At 33.9% G+C, this 13,740-nt stretch overlaps 2 protein-coding genes across 3 annotated transcripts; one reads left to right on the top strand and one right to left on the bottom strand.

The window, feature by feature from the left end:
- The first annotated feature begins 397 nt into the window (after positions 1 to 397).
- On the top strand, positions 398 to 4,619 carry LOC111368569 (nuclear transcription factor Y subunit C-2-like). Of its 2 annotated transcripts, XM_022989886.1 has the most exons (3): positions 398 to 626; positions 3,005 to 3,131; positions 3,388 to 4,619. In XM_022989886.1, the coding sequence occupies exon 3, from the start codon at positions 3,443 to 3,445 to the stop codon at positions 4,250 to 4,252; it is 810 nt and encodes a 269-aa protein (XP_022845654.1). In that variant the 5' UTR covers positions 398 to 626; positions 3,005 to 3,131; positions 3,388 to 3,442; the 3' UTR covers positions 4,253 to 4,619. The 2 variants fall into 2 exon arrangements, with proteins under 2 accessions (XP_022845654.1, XP_022845652.1); XM_022989884.1 differs by lacking the exon at positions 3,005 to 3,131 and having other exon boundaries at positions 407 to 626; positions 3,388 to 4,616.
- Positions 4,620 to 4,895: 276 nt separating this feature from the next.
- Positions 4,896 to 6,811, bottom strand: LOC111368230 (peroxisomal 2,4-dienoyl-CoA reductase-like). Its single transcript, XM_022989479.1, has 4 exons — positions 6,376 to 6,811; positions 5,938 to 6,097; positions 5,123 to 5,292; positions 4,896 to 5,045 (listed from the first exon to the last, which is right to left on the bottom strand). Exons 1-4 carry the CDS (start codon positions 6,559 to 6,561, stop codon positions 4,896 to 4,898), a joined length of 666 nt encoding a protein of 221 aa, XP_022845247.1. The 5' UTR covers positions 6,562 to 6,811.
- Between the last annotated feature and the right edge of the window lie 6,929 nt (positions 6,812 to 13,740).

The raw sequence follows: 13,740 nt of genomic DNA, 5'->3' as shown, positions 1-13,740 counted from the left end.
TTATATTGAAAGAAAAAAGAAGAATAAAGAAGAAGAAGTAGAAGATTATAGAAGAAGAAGAAGAAGAGGAGGAGGAGGATGAATCTGAAATTCCAAAGAATAACAACAAATGAAACTAACGATTATAATTTTTATTTGAAAAATGGGTATTATAGTCATTATACACTAAGGACATTTGGGATATTTCAATAATATGACAAGGATTATTTGGATATTTTAACCTAAGAAAGGCCTCAAAAACATTTTTATCATAAGTTAGGCCTCAAAAAATTTTACAAGACTAGGCCTTTTGTAAATGTACCCCTTTTCCCAATAACTATCTAACGCGTGGAAGCCCTAATCTGCTCTCCGCTGAATTACGACACGTTTCCAGGGACACATTCCCCACAACCCACCCCGTCCCAAGAGTATCTTTTTCTTTTTGTTTCTGGATCATATTCAAAATATCTGACCTTCCCTTTACCTGTTCCTCTCTCTCTCTCGCTCTCTCTAATTGTTTGTTATATAAATAAAGAGGAAATCGTTTTTACGTGTAATCTGCTTATAGATTCACGCGGGCTCACACTCCTCTCGTTTAGGGTTTGAGCAATCAGAGAAATCCGCGGCTTCTGATTCGGAAAATATGGGTAAATGTCTCTTTCGTTATTTTCTTTTATTTTTTTTTCGGATTTCTTTGGTTTTCTAATGTTCTTCCTCATGTGTTTTGTGAATTATGGTGTAAAGATGATTTATCTTTGGATTGTAATCGGGTGGGGTGGTAGAAAATTATTCTGTTTACTTTTATACTTTTTGTTATTGTTGTTCATTTTCTTATTTGATGATTTAAAACGTGAGAACAAACGAATAAAAAAGTTATGTGATTAGAAGTGAAAATTTATCTTGGTCTGGAAAAAATTTTGGGGATTATTTTTATTTTTTGGTTCAGCGATGAATATATTATGAGGTTAACTTTCACGGACGGTTATATTGGTTGCCCTTCATCCCTTTTTTTTTTTTTTTTGCTATTTCTGACTTTTCTATTTCGCACATAAATTAGATAAATAGGCACATTTTGGCCGAAGGAGGCTTGTTTAGAAACATTATTATCCGTCGTCGTATCTAAAGGCGAAACAAAATAAATCAGTTTATCCTAGCCTTCTATATATTTTGGCCACTTCTCTGGGTGTTAATAGTTTTTCCCAACGGAATTTGTACTTCATAGCTTCGTAGTGCTAATTGTTGGAAAAACTATAAACCATTTCCTTACTCGATTTTCTATTTCTTTCTGTTTTTTTAACTATTGATTATGATGAGTGTGATAGATACCACAGAAATACAAGAAATACAATCAACTTTTCGAGAGGGCTGTACTCTCCAAAGTATGGTTTTCACTGACTATTTTTTTCTTGCCCAATCCTTTCTCCCCCCTCTTTATTTATAAGCTACTTGTAAGCGTTTTTCCTTCCTATTTTTTACTCTCTAAGAGACTTTAGTTTTCCAACCACTTGCTGGTTATTCTTCTTCTAGGTCCTTTTAGAATGCGTGAGGTGTATTGGAGCCCATCAATACTCTCGGTTTCCAAAACCACCTTGTCCTCAAGGTGGAAGGTAGGGAATTATTGGTGGCGTAGTCCCTGCTTTGTAGGGTTGCTTGCTTCTCCATTGTCACAATTCTCATTTCGAGAGTGTCATTCACCTTTGCCTCTTCCCAAATTGGCCCTAATTTGAAGAGCCCTGAGCCCACAGTGTCCTTAGGCGTTTTTAGGCCATTATTTTTATTTTCCATTAGTTGAGCCATATCCATCATTTGGCCCAACCCATTTGTAAGATGCACCATCATCTTGATTCTTGTTTTTGGAGTACAAATAGTAGCAAGGTTTACTGTGAGATCTGCCATCTTGATGAGCCCTTCAAGTCGCGAACCTTTCTTGATATTGAGTTGGTAAAACTGGATATGGTCGGGTCACAGAGGTGAACCACCAGGAGGCTCTGGCAGATGCTTCTTGTCATTGTACACATCCATCGCCAAAATCTTGTGTGGTGTCTTCGCCACAATCTTCTCACCGAGGTACGAGTTGTGGAATCCTCCTACGCCAATGCTTCTTGTAATTGGCTTCTTAGATGGCAGTGCTCCTTTGGTCGCCATAGTAGGGTGAAGTCCGTGACGACCATTGACTTGGGAGCAGTCGCGTTTGCCGGGTAAGGAGTTGGTGGACTGTGTTCTCTGTGTAGATGGCCATATAATGGGGTGTGAGACTTGGGATATAGCTATTAATTTTACTCGGTTCATAATTGGACTGGGCTTGCTTGACATGTTCATTTTTATTTTCAACTCGCTGGGCCACTTCTGTAATCGTGCCTTCAGTCATAATAATTGGATTCAGCCGATTAATCTGGATGCCTTCCCTCACCACTTCAGTGTGTGCTGGCAATAGAGCTCTGATTTCCTCACTGTGATCGTCTGTGCTTGCCTTGATTTCATCAAAATCGAGTGAAATTTCGGAAGCAAAGGATCTCGGTGGGGGTAACTGCCTCTGTGCTCGCATCTGATACCACCTCTGCTTCGTTGGTTTTCTTTGAAATTTCTGGATGCATAGTGTTTCCGATCATGTTAAATGTTTCCTTCCTACCGTTCTTCTTGTAGTACTCTCCTTTTTTTTATCATTAGATCAAGCTTATCCATCATCCTAGATACTGCTCTCTGGAATTCAATTTTTACTGCACCTAACTCATGTAACTCGAATTGTAAGCGGTCATTTCTTCCTTCCAAGGACTCTACTCGATCGTTGAGAGTCATTTTCCAAGGTAATTGGTCTGATACCACTTTTATAGATACCACAGAAATAAAAGAAATACAATCAACCTTTCCAGAGGGCTGTACTCTCCACCCGCTATTTTTTTCCTGCCTAATCCTTTCTCCCCCTTTCTTTATTTATAAGCTACTTGTAATTGTTTCTCTCTCCTATTTTTTTGACTCTCTAACCGACTTTAGTTTTCCAACCACTTGCTGGTTATTCTTCTTCTAGGTCCTTCTAGAATGTGTAAGGTGTATTGGAGCCTATCAGAGTGTCATAGTAAGTGATTCAGAGAATGGGATTAAGCTAAAGTTAGAAAGATGCTTTGGAATAATTTTTACTGCCAAGCTCATTGTAGGTAATTAAAGTATTTGTTATGTAGTGATTACAGTTTTTTAGTAACTTTCGTATTTATGTATATGTGTGTGTGTGTGTGTGTCTATATACACACACACATATATGTATGTATGTTCTAATTAGTAATAGAATTGGAATGAGATGTGAAACAATCGAGATCTGTTGTAGCTCGTACTACATAAGATTTGTGCATCTAGACAAAATTCTTTGCATAGATTAAAATTCTCTAAAGGGATCAAGATTTTTTCCTGTTTCAGAATTTGATTGAGGAGATAGTTGTAACAACAATAAAATATAACTTAACCGACAGCCATGAATCAATCGGACCACATACTCCAACAGCAGCATCAGAATCTGCAACAACAGCAGCCAGTGGTCGGAGTTGTACCAGGCAGTGGCCAGATGACATATGCTAATCCTTACCAAGCAGCACATGTGGTGGCTACTGGCACTCCAGCCGTAGCTATTTCCTCCCCGAGTACTTATCCGGCTTCGCAGCTTGCTTACCACCACCAACCCCAGCAATTCAATAGTCAACAGCTGCAACAGAGTCAACAGCAGCTTCAAGCTTTCTGGGCAAATCAAATGCAAGAAGTTGAGCACACGAATGATTTCAAGAACCAAAGTCTCCCACTTGCTCGAATCAAGAAAATAATGAAAGCTGATGAAGATGTTAGAATGATTTCTGCTGAAGCTCCAGTTGTTTTTGCAAAGGCGTGTGAGATGTTCATCTTGGAGCTAACTCAACGATCCTGGATCCATACAGAAGAGAACAAAAGGAGGACTCTTCAGAAGAACGATATTGCTGCTGCCATTTCGAGAACTGATGTTTTTGACTTTTTAGTTGATATTATTCCTCGAGACGAGTTAAGAGAGGAGGGGCTTGGTGTCACTAAGGCTACTATCCCGTCACTGGGATCTCCATCAGAAGCAAGTCCATATTATTATGTTCCTCAGCATTCAGTGGGACCAGCTGGGATGATCATGGGAAAGCCGGTGGATCAATCCGCTCTCTTTACCGGTCAACATCCTCAACAGCCTCCACCCTATATGTCATGGCCGCCGTCACAGGGTCAGCTGTCTCAGCCTCAAGAGAGACAGAGTGACACAACCAAGGGGTGAGACTTAGGTAATAATCCTGTGTGCGCTTAGTCTGGCAACTAGATGACGAACTGAAATTTCATTGGCCATTGCTTGGCAGCTGTAGTGTTTCCTAGGGTTTCCTGTAACATAATATCTTTGTTGGATGATAGTAAATTGAATTTCTGATAGTTGTGTCACTTGTGACCTTCGAAATTACATTTTCTTGAGTGTGTTTACACCTGCTTTTCTCGTAGTTGGCAAGGGACATATGATGGGAGATTTGTATGGTAAAACACGTGCCTCAGAGGAACAACTTCCGCCTGGTTCCTTTAATCTTGTAACCCCTGGACGATAATTTCAAACAGTGCAGATGCAATACAGAGAGCACTTATTGTGCATTTTTTTTTTTTTTTTTGCATTTTGTGAAAATTTTTGTTTATAGTGATTAACAAATATTCTTCCACACATGCATTATGACAACAACATTAAAAAAATAATAATAAGTTTAGTATATATAAACTCCATTAGACCAAAAAAAAAAAAAAAAAAAAAATCCCCGCACATGAGAAAAAAAAAAAAAGACATTGCAAGGTGCGGAGAGAGCAAATTATCTCTTCGCACAGTGTGAAGAGAAAAACAAAAACTTTCGGGACTTTATCTGCAAGTTTCAAGAGATCTTTTCTCAAAAAAAGATTTTCTCTCTAGCGTGGGGTGCAAGTTTACTCATTCCAGCAGTATCTTCTATAGGACCTGGTGCAATACCATTAACTCTGATATCATAATCGGTACCCCACTCCAAGGCCAAATTTCTCGTAAGGGCATCAACAGCTGCCTGAATCAAAGTGAGCGATGATTAAAATTCGCAAACGAAGTTAAATTATCTGTGCAGTAAGCATAGAACTTATAAACCTTGGCTGCAGATACGTGGATTTGATACCAAGACGCCGTGTAATGCAAAGTGGCACTGATGTTCAATATAAATCCGCCTGTAGATGAGCTCCTTCCCGGTCCACCTTTCTTGAGATATTCAAGTGCTTCGTGACACATTGTAAATGTACCAACAGCATCGATATCTATCACTGCAGAAAAGTAATTACAATTGTATACATTAAGATTGGAGCTATCTAGAATGCAGGATGCTCTAAAGAACAATCATATAAAAGAAACTTGGCTCTTCGTTTGTTAAACTATCCTCTTATATCAAATAAGAAATTTTATTTTAGGTGTGTTTAAGATATATCACATTCAAATACGTTCTAACATATTACCTTTTTAGATTTCTCTGATGGTTCTATAGCCTCTACTTTGACATAACAACAAACTCTTGGACTAAATATAAATAAATAAATGCATGCCTCCATAAGAGATTAAGCTTGGTTCAACATTTTATCAAAACAGGTAAAGATCAAAGTTCAAGTCTCTCTCCACTCATTTATGAAAGATTGTGCGATAATTTTTTAAAGCTTTTAGAAGAAATAGTTCAATACAAAGACTTGACTTTCTTGTCTCTTTTTACAAGACAGATTCAAATGAAATGTTCGCGTCATTAGTAGTAACTACAGTACAAATTAAGACTGATCTCGGATGAGGCCATAATTGACATTCATCAATTTTAAGGTAATAACTATGTTAGCAGTAATTCGAAGATCCCAATGAAGTAATGAATAAAGAATTATTAGCCCTCAGTAACAGTCTAACAGAGGGATGATTGGCAGATTCTAAACCTGTTTTAAAGCCATTAGAAGACAAATCCTCAGCTGACACAAGAAAATTGCCGGCAGCAGCATTAACAAGAATGTCAAGCTTTCCAAAATGCTTCACAGTTTCCTTCACTACTCTTTTTGCATCTTCCCGTTTCCTTACATCACCTTCAAACCCCACCGCCTGAAAATGAAGTGCACGTAATATTATGGATTGAAGCCTAATCCCTTCTCACGAAAACAATAATAAACATAATCAAATCAGAAAACAAGCAAAACAAACTCAGATTTATATTGATTCATCAGTCACAAGATAAGTCAACGTCAACTTGCAGTGTCAGTTTCTCATTTTAATCGTCTAATCGAGAAGAATAATACAAAGTTCTTCTAACCCTTCTCCAAAACCATCCCGCAGAAATGTGATTATAAATGAACTATATGCCAAAAAGGAAAAGCAGTTACCGGAATTCCTAAAGATTGGAGTACTGATATGGCGCGGTCAACGACGTTCTTCCTGCGGCCCATGATGGCGACGGAGGCTCCATGGTTACCGAATTGCGTTGAGATCTCGAACCCGATTCCTGATCCTCCTCCTGTCAGCAACGCTACTTTACCTTTCAGTATATCCACCTTAAATGGAGACTCCATTGTCCAGTGATATAGCAGGATGGCACCAAAACTGAATTATTATGATTTTCTGTATATAATTGTATGTAACCTTAGGGTAGGTAGAGAAACAAAGCTTAAGGCCCGAAAGTCGTTGGTTTGGCCGGCACCATAATATTCTTGCAAGGAATATGCTGTGTATATGATGTGGTGTTAATCCCCGACATAACGTAACGGTGTCCACCCCTTTCCATCCCTCTATAACGGTGTTCACGAGGAAGATGGACATCGTTATTGACATCTAAATATACGTACAGCATAACCCCCTCTTTTTTTTTTTTCCTTTGATAACTTCAATGTAAGGAAGAATTATTTTTTAAGAAAAAACTACAAAATTAATAGAAGTTACATCTTAGAGTTTGTTTGGTACCATTTATGGGAGAACATAGTTTATTATTTTAGGATATTTTCAAAAAAAATATATATTTTTTAATTTTTAAAGAACATATTTTACCATTAAAAAGAATTTTGAAGTACTTTGATAGGCTTTTTATATTAACACTTTTGATTTTACTATTTTTAAAAAATATTTATTATTTTTTTATCTTTTACTTTTACTAGCTTCTTTCCAAAATATTATATTATTTTTTCCATTAAAAATTTGAATGCATTTAATTGTAAAGAGTAGATTTAATTCTCCAAATTTGAATATACAAACTCACTTTCTATTATAAAATATTAATTTGAAGAATCTTTTAGAATATATAATTTAAAGGTTGACTCTTTAAAGATCATCTTATATTTAAAGAATATATTAGAGATGCTTTAATTGTGTTTTATTTTTTGGAGAATTATTTTATCGGGATAATATATGACTAAAAATGAGTTTACACACACATAAAAGGATTTCAAACAGGGACTTAACTACAGAAATAAAATTTTAATCATGCTCGTCAAAATAGAAAAGGAATAAATCTACTTGGCCCATGTTTGGTAAAACTTTTATTTAGAATTTGTTTTTTCTTAAATTCATTACAATCACACATACTCTTAATAAAAAAAAAAAATTGTGCATAATCCTGTAATTTTTCTCTACATTCACACATTCTTCAAAATAATCAATTTTCACACAATCTATTCTCAAACAGGCCCTAGGTTTCTTCATTTTTATTTTGCACTTTGTATAGTTTCACTTAACTTCGTTCTTTTTATAGAAAGCCTTGTCTCAGCGAAGGTTCATGGCTTTTTAAGCTAAGAGCCCACTGCTCGGCTCTTATCGAAACACGTTCAACATACGAATACTAATAATTAAAAATTATTTAGACTAACACAGATATTAGCCGTTTTGATTTTTTTTTTAGAATAGATTTTTTTTATGATTTTTGTGGAGAATGAATAATTAAAAAATTGTAAAAAAAAAACTATAAATTCAGTGTAAAATTATTCTATTAAAAAAAATGTGATTATATATATATATTTTTTAAATACCTAGCAAGGAGGAACAGGAACTTAATGTGTGGATGCTCCATAGATGTCCCTATGCTTCCTAAATTGCGTGAAATTGTTCTCTCTTGATGTATACTGACGTAGCGGAAATATTATAGGGAAGATGAACAATCACAAATTGAGAAAACTCTCAAGAAAGATTTTATTGAATTCCAGAACTACTGCCTCTAAGGGCTTACAACTGATTAAATAGTAGAAAAACCTAGGAAAATTCGGAAAATAAAATAAAATAAAATAAGATATTTTTTCCCAAAAATGGAAAATATGAGATAATTACTAAGATGGAAAATACTTATCTTCGGGATCATCCTCCAACAAACGGAATCTAAATCCGAATTTCATGGAAAGAGATATTGCAAAAAATGAAAATTACCATAAATAGCAAAAACGATTAAACGAGGGCCTAAACGATGGATTTTGCCCGAAATTGGCCTTGCGTCAGGGCTAAAGGCACTGAGTTTTATTCCTTGGCTCGGCTCCAATCAAATTAGACTAGTGATTTGCCAAAAATGAGCAAACCCAAAGTCATCATGAAATCATTTGCCCCTTTTGCCAACTTTTGCCTTGTGATGGTCCCATTTTGCCATGAACTCTAATCTCTTATGCACTTTATGGGTTAAGTTGGATGAACTTTTGCGCTAAGAGTGGTTATATTGTCACCACAATTTTTTATTTGATACACCACATTCTAATTATAATTAAATTCTCCAATCTTTACTCATTGTAGCAATTACCTTCTTAACTTTTGTTCATCAAATTCTAATATTTAACTTTCCATTAATTAGTACGTCTTATCATTGATGATGATTTTTCATCAAAATATTTTATTTTCATGCTTTGAAATGAGAAAAAAATAATATCACACTAATTTTTATTTTTTATTTTTTTTGTTGAAAACATGATAAAAAATAAGTTGTAATACTTCATTTCAACGGACTTTTGCACATAAAACTATTATCAAATACAAAATGTGTTAACTAACAAAAATTTGAGAATAAGAATGCTATCACTACTAAAAAACAGTTTTTCAGCTACGGAAAATTACCAACGGATGTAATCTGTTGGTAAAAGTAATTCACTTTTAGCTATGATAATCAGCAACGGGATATTCCGTTGGCAATTTACAGAAAATTACCAACGGATGCAATCCGTTGGTAATTAGAAACGAATTATCCGTTGGTAAAAGTAATTCACTTTTAGCTACGATAATTAGCAATAAATTTTTCGTTGGTAAAGATGATATCTATTTACCAATGGATATTTCGTGCCTAATATAACCGTTTAACATTCTGATCTTTTACCTACGGATATTCCGTTGTTAATTAGAAACAGATTATCTGTTGGTAAAAGTAATTTACTTTTAACTATGATAATTAGCAACAGATTTTCCATTGGTAAAAATGATATCTCTTTACCAGCGGATATTCCGTCCCTAATACAACCATTTAACATTTTAGATCTTCCACCTACGGATATTCCGTAGGTGACGTATCGAATATTACCAACAGATCACATTCGTTGGTAATTAGCAACGAATTATCCGTTGGTAAAGATGATATCTCTTTACCAATGGATATTTCGTGCTTAATGTAAATGTTTAATAATTTGGATCTTTCACCAATTACCAACGGATCATCCGTTGGTAATTAGAAACAGATTATCCGTTGGTAAAAGTAATTCACTATAAGCTATGAGAATCAGCAACGGATTTTTCGTTGGTAAAAAAATATCTCTTTACCAACGGATATTCTGTGCCTAATATAATCGTTTAGCATTTTAGATCTATCGATTGTTCGCAACGGATTATCCGTTGGTAAAGATGATATCTCTTTACCAACGAATATTCCGTGCCTAATATAATCGTTTAACATTTTGGATCTTTCACCTACGGATATTCCGTAGGTAACATGCCCAATATTACCAACGGATTGCATCCGTTGGTAAAAGTAATTCACTTTCAGCTTCGAGAATCAGCAACGGATTTTCCGTTGGTAAAGATAATATCTCTTTACCAACGAAAATTCCGTGCCTAATGTAACCGTTTAACATTTTGGATTCTTTCACTTGCGAATATTCCTTAGGTGACATGCCAAATATTACTGGTAATTAGAAATGAATTATCCATTGGTAAAAGTAATTTACTTAAACTATGATAATCAGCAATGGAATTTCATTGGTAACGACGATATCTCTTTATCAATGGATATTTCGTAGGTAATATATGAATTATCTGTTGGTAAAAGTAATTCACTTTCAACTCCAATCATACTAACAGAATGTTCGTTTGCAATGACGATATATTTTTATCAACAGTTAGTTCGTGCCTCATATAGCCGTTTAAAATTTGGATCTTTCACCTACATATATTCTGTTGGTGACTTATCAATATTCGTTGATAATCAAGCACAAAATATCTGTTAGTAAACTAATTTACTTTAACTAAGATAATCACCAACGGAATGTTCGTTACGCCGATATCCCTTTACCAATGGATATTTCGTATGTGATGTGTAATCAGAAACAGATTATCTATTGGTAAAAGATTAATTAATATTACCTACGAAGTATTCTTTGTTAATAGTAATCAATTTTAATAATTAAAAAAATCAAGCATTAATCTACAGAATATCCATAGTTTGAAGGGTGATCAATTATTTCAAAAAATGTTATTGATATTACCCACGAAAAATATATTGCTTATATGAATTAATTTAGTAAACTAATAAAAATCTTAATCATTTACCTCCTACAAAATCGTAAACGAAAAGATAATCATATTGTTTCAACCTTTAACCTTCGAAAAATCCATTAACAAATGTAATTCAATTTTGAAAATGATAAATGGTTTGAAATATTCAGAGGTGATGGTTAACCGTTCAAAGATTGGCCGTAAGTTAAGTGCAATTCATTTAACGTTCGGATTTTCTATAGCGAAGTTATTCTAGTATAAAAAAAAAAAATTGCCAATCTAATCATATGCGAAAATGTGTAGAAAAAGTAGTTTACTAATTGCAAGACATCCATTTTGTTGAGAATTTTGTCTTTAAAAATGAAAGCAAGTTACGCTTAACATTCATTTCATGTCGTTCATACCACTAGCAAGTTTTTTGAAGCAAATGTTATGCTTTAAGTTCTCATGCTTAAATAGTTTAACATAAGAAGATCTTTTGAAATTAGAATCTTAGTAGCATAATTAACTTATTTTGTACATTTTTTAAATCAATTTCTATATAGTTATATGTGTCAAGTATTCTAATAGACAACATTCATGACTTTTACTTTAGAGTAATGCTATTCGTGGTCTTCACTGTCGGTAGTCGCTCTACGTGGCATACACTTGGTGATTTGGTATTTGATACACTCATATGGTAGTTATTTGTTGACTTATATATCAAATTATCAAATAAAAAATTGCCAAATATACGCCACATAGGACGACTGCCGGTAGTCTTCACTGCAAATAGCATACACACAACTATAGGGATGACAGTAAATTGGGCGAGTTTCCAAAAGTCATCCCAACTCCTTGTCTCGTCAAAATTTTTTGGATAGGGAGGTGGTGATAAAATATCATTAATTTTCGTCTGTCCGTCTGCTTATTTAATTAACTATTTTTTATATGTTCTTTTATTTTTAAAACAAGATCTAAACTTAACGTATCTTAAAAAAAAAGATTTTGCATAAGATCAAGAAATTCAATCGCGGACTGATAAGTATGGCTCTACAATTATTTGAGTACTTAAAGTGGACGTTTTGAAATATTTTTATTGAATTTATTTGTCCACTAATTATTTAGGAAAAAATCGATATTAGATGGTATAAAAGTAGATGAAAATGACTTAAATTGACCAAATTATGAAAACATGAGGAATTCAATTTTCTCCTAAATTAAATTGACCAGAATTGACCAAATTAAGGGAAACACGAGGAATTCAATGTCAAGATTGGAAAAATGGAGGACTTCATATGCAATTTATTAAAGGCTTTTGTTGTACAAAATAGTGAAGTGTAGGACCAATTGAAAAGTAAGAGAAAATGTGTGTATTTATTTCATTGTAATCTTTTTCTAAATATTTTTACCAAATTTATTTCCCTCTCAATTCCCAAAATCACACGTTTCACAAAAAATCTTCCCCCTAAAAAACCCCCTCTCACAAATTACATGGTTTCACAACTCTTCCCCTTTTCCTCCCCTAACAAAACCCTCTATTAAAATCTCACAAATTTCGCTACACTCTTCGATTTTTTCTTGTGAATTTGGCTATCTCAAGAACCAATTCCAGCAACTCAGGTATGTATCTTATATTGAAATAATTGCATATAACTCTATGGTTGTCTCAAAAATCAATTGTTACTGCCATGGATATCGTGTTTGCTATGAAGAAGCGATTTTTGGTGATTAGAGCATTAAGGTCTGGGTTTTGTAAACTAAAATATGTTTGGGATTTGGACCAATTTATTTTATAAATGCAATTCTTCAATTTTCCTTTTTCTGGGTTTTATTTTAATCCAATAAACCCACATTGTTTAAAACAATGCTTGGAAATTTATTCACCAGTCTCAAAATCTGTTACTTTTGCAGGATTCCTTTGCAAATGACGACATCAAAGAAGAACTAAAAGTGGTTCGAACTGAATAGTGTATGAAATCTTAGTAGTTTGGAAGGTTTGAAGTCCCCTTTAATTGGAAGGCCTTTACATTTTATTTTGAATGAGCAAATTTTGTAGTGATTTGACGTCCCCTTTGTTTCCTTGAATATCTGTCATGCTAGATTTTTTTTCTATGCGTTATAAGTTACCGTTCACATTTTGAGTTAAAATTTTAATTGTGAACGTTTGTCGATAAAGTTAACAATTTTATTTCGGGTATGTTTGATTTCTAAACATAGGAAAAGATTACTTTTGATTATTATGAAAATTGGTCTAATGATGTGCATATACGTGTGTGCAAATATGTACCCGTGTGAATATGCATGTAACATATTCATGTTTGTAGTTATGTATGTGTAATTTTCTTGAATTAGGTACAAAGATGGATTTTTACTTTGATGATCATTAATTCAGTTAGTACCTATTTGGATTATTAATGTCTTTTAAAAGAAGATTTCACTTAACAATATTATTTACATCTAGGATTCTACTACAACAATAATAAATCTGTTAGTTTAATAGAAAATGCTTTGGGTTACATTTTAATTGTAAATTTGTTGAGTTACTAAATACGTAAATTTTACATGCAATTGACTTCGATAAAGATATGCATTTGAATCTACCTTGATAGAGTTTTAGCACCATATTTGGAACTTTCTGAAAGTCGAATATAACTACAACAACTTGCAAAGATTCTGCAATCTTGCATCTCGACTCATGTTATATGTTGTAGTGCTGCTCTAGAAACTTGAACTTCTATCTTTTATTATAATACTAGCATTAATTTTAAGCTTGGCTCAACAGAGCATTTTAAGTCATAAAGTATTTCTGGTGATCATATTTTTGCTGCAATTTTGATGAATTTAATGGATGTGAACAGGTGACAGGGTCAAAGTTGTGAAGGCAAGTGGGAGAGTCGTTTCATCCTCCAAAGTAAGGTTCTTTATGGATTATATGATTAGTTGTTGGATTCATAGAGTTAAATTTCTGAATTAAGTGATTTTTTGAACTGGTTTTCTTAAAAACAAAAAAAAAAAAAAAAAAAAAAAGGTTGAATCCCAACCTT

The sequence above is a fragment of the Olea europaea genome, chromosome 19 (assembly GCF_002742605.1).
Source record: "Olea europaea var. sylvestris chromosome 19, O_europaea_v1, whole genome shotgun sequence".
NCBI classification, from domain to species: domain Eukaryota; kingdom Viridiplantae; phylum Streptophyta; class Magnoliopsida; order Lamiales; family Oleaceae; genus Olea; species Olea europaea.
Note: the sequence above shows the minus strand (reverse complement) of the source record. Positions and strands in the feature narration are given on the sequence as shown.

Bases quoted from the DNA above. Each gene is read 5' to 3' on its own strand.
- LOC111368569 (XM_022989886.1), top strand. From the start codon at position 3,443: ATGAATCAATCGGACCACATACTCCAACAGCAGCATCAGAATCTGCAA.
- LOC111368230 (XM_022989479.1), bottom strand. From the start codon at position 6,561: ATGGAGTCTCCATTTAAGGTGGATATACTGAAAGGTAAAGTAGCGTTG. The intron at 6,098-6,375 runs GTAACTGCTTTT...CTTCATTTTCAG, and splicing joins TCCAATCTTTAGGAATTCCG to GCGGTGGGGTTTGAAGGTGA. The intron at 5,046-5,122 runs GTTTATAAGTTC...ACTTTGATTCAG, and splicing joins TCCACGTATCTGCAGCCAAG to GCAGCTGTTGATGCCCTTAC.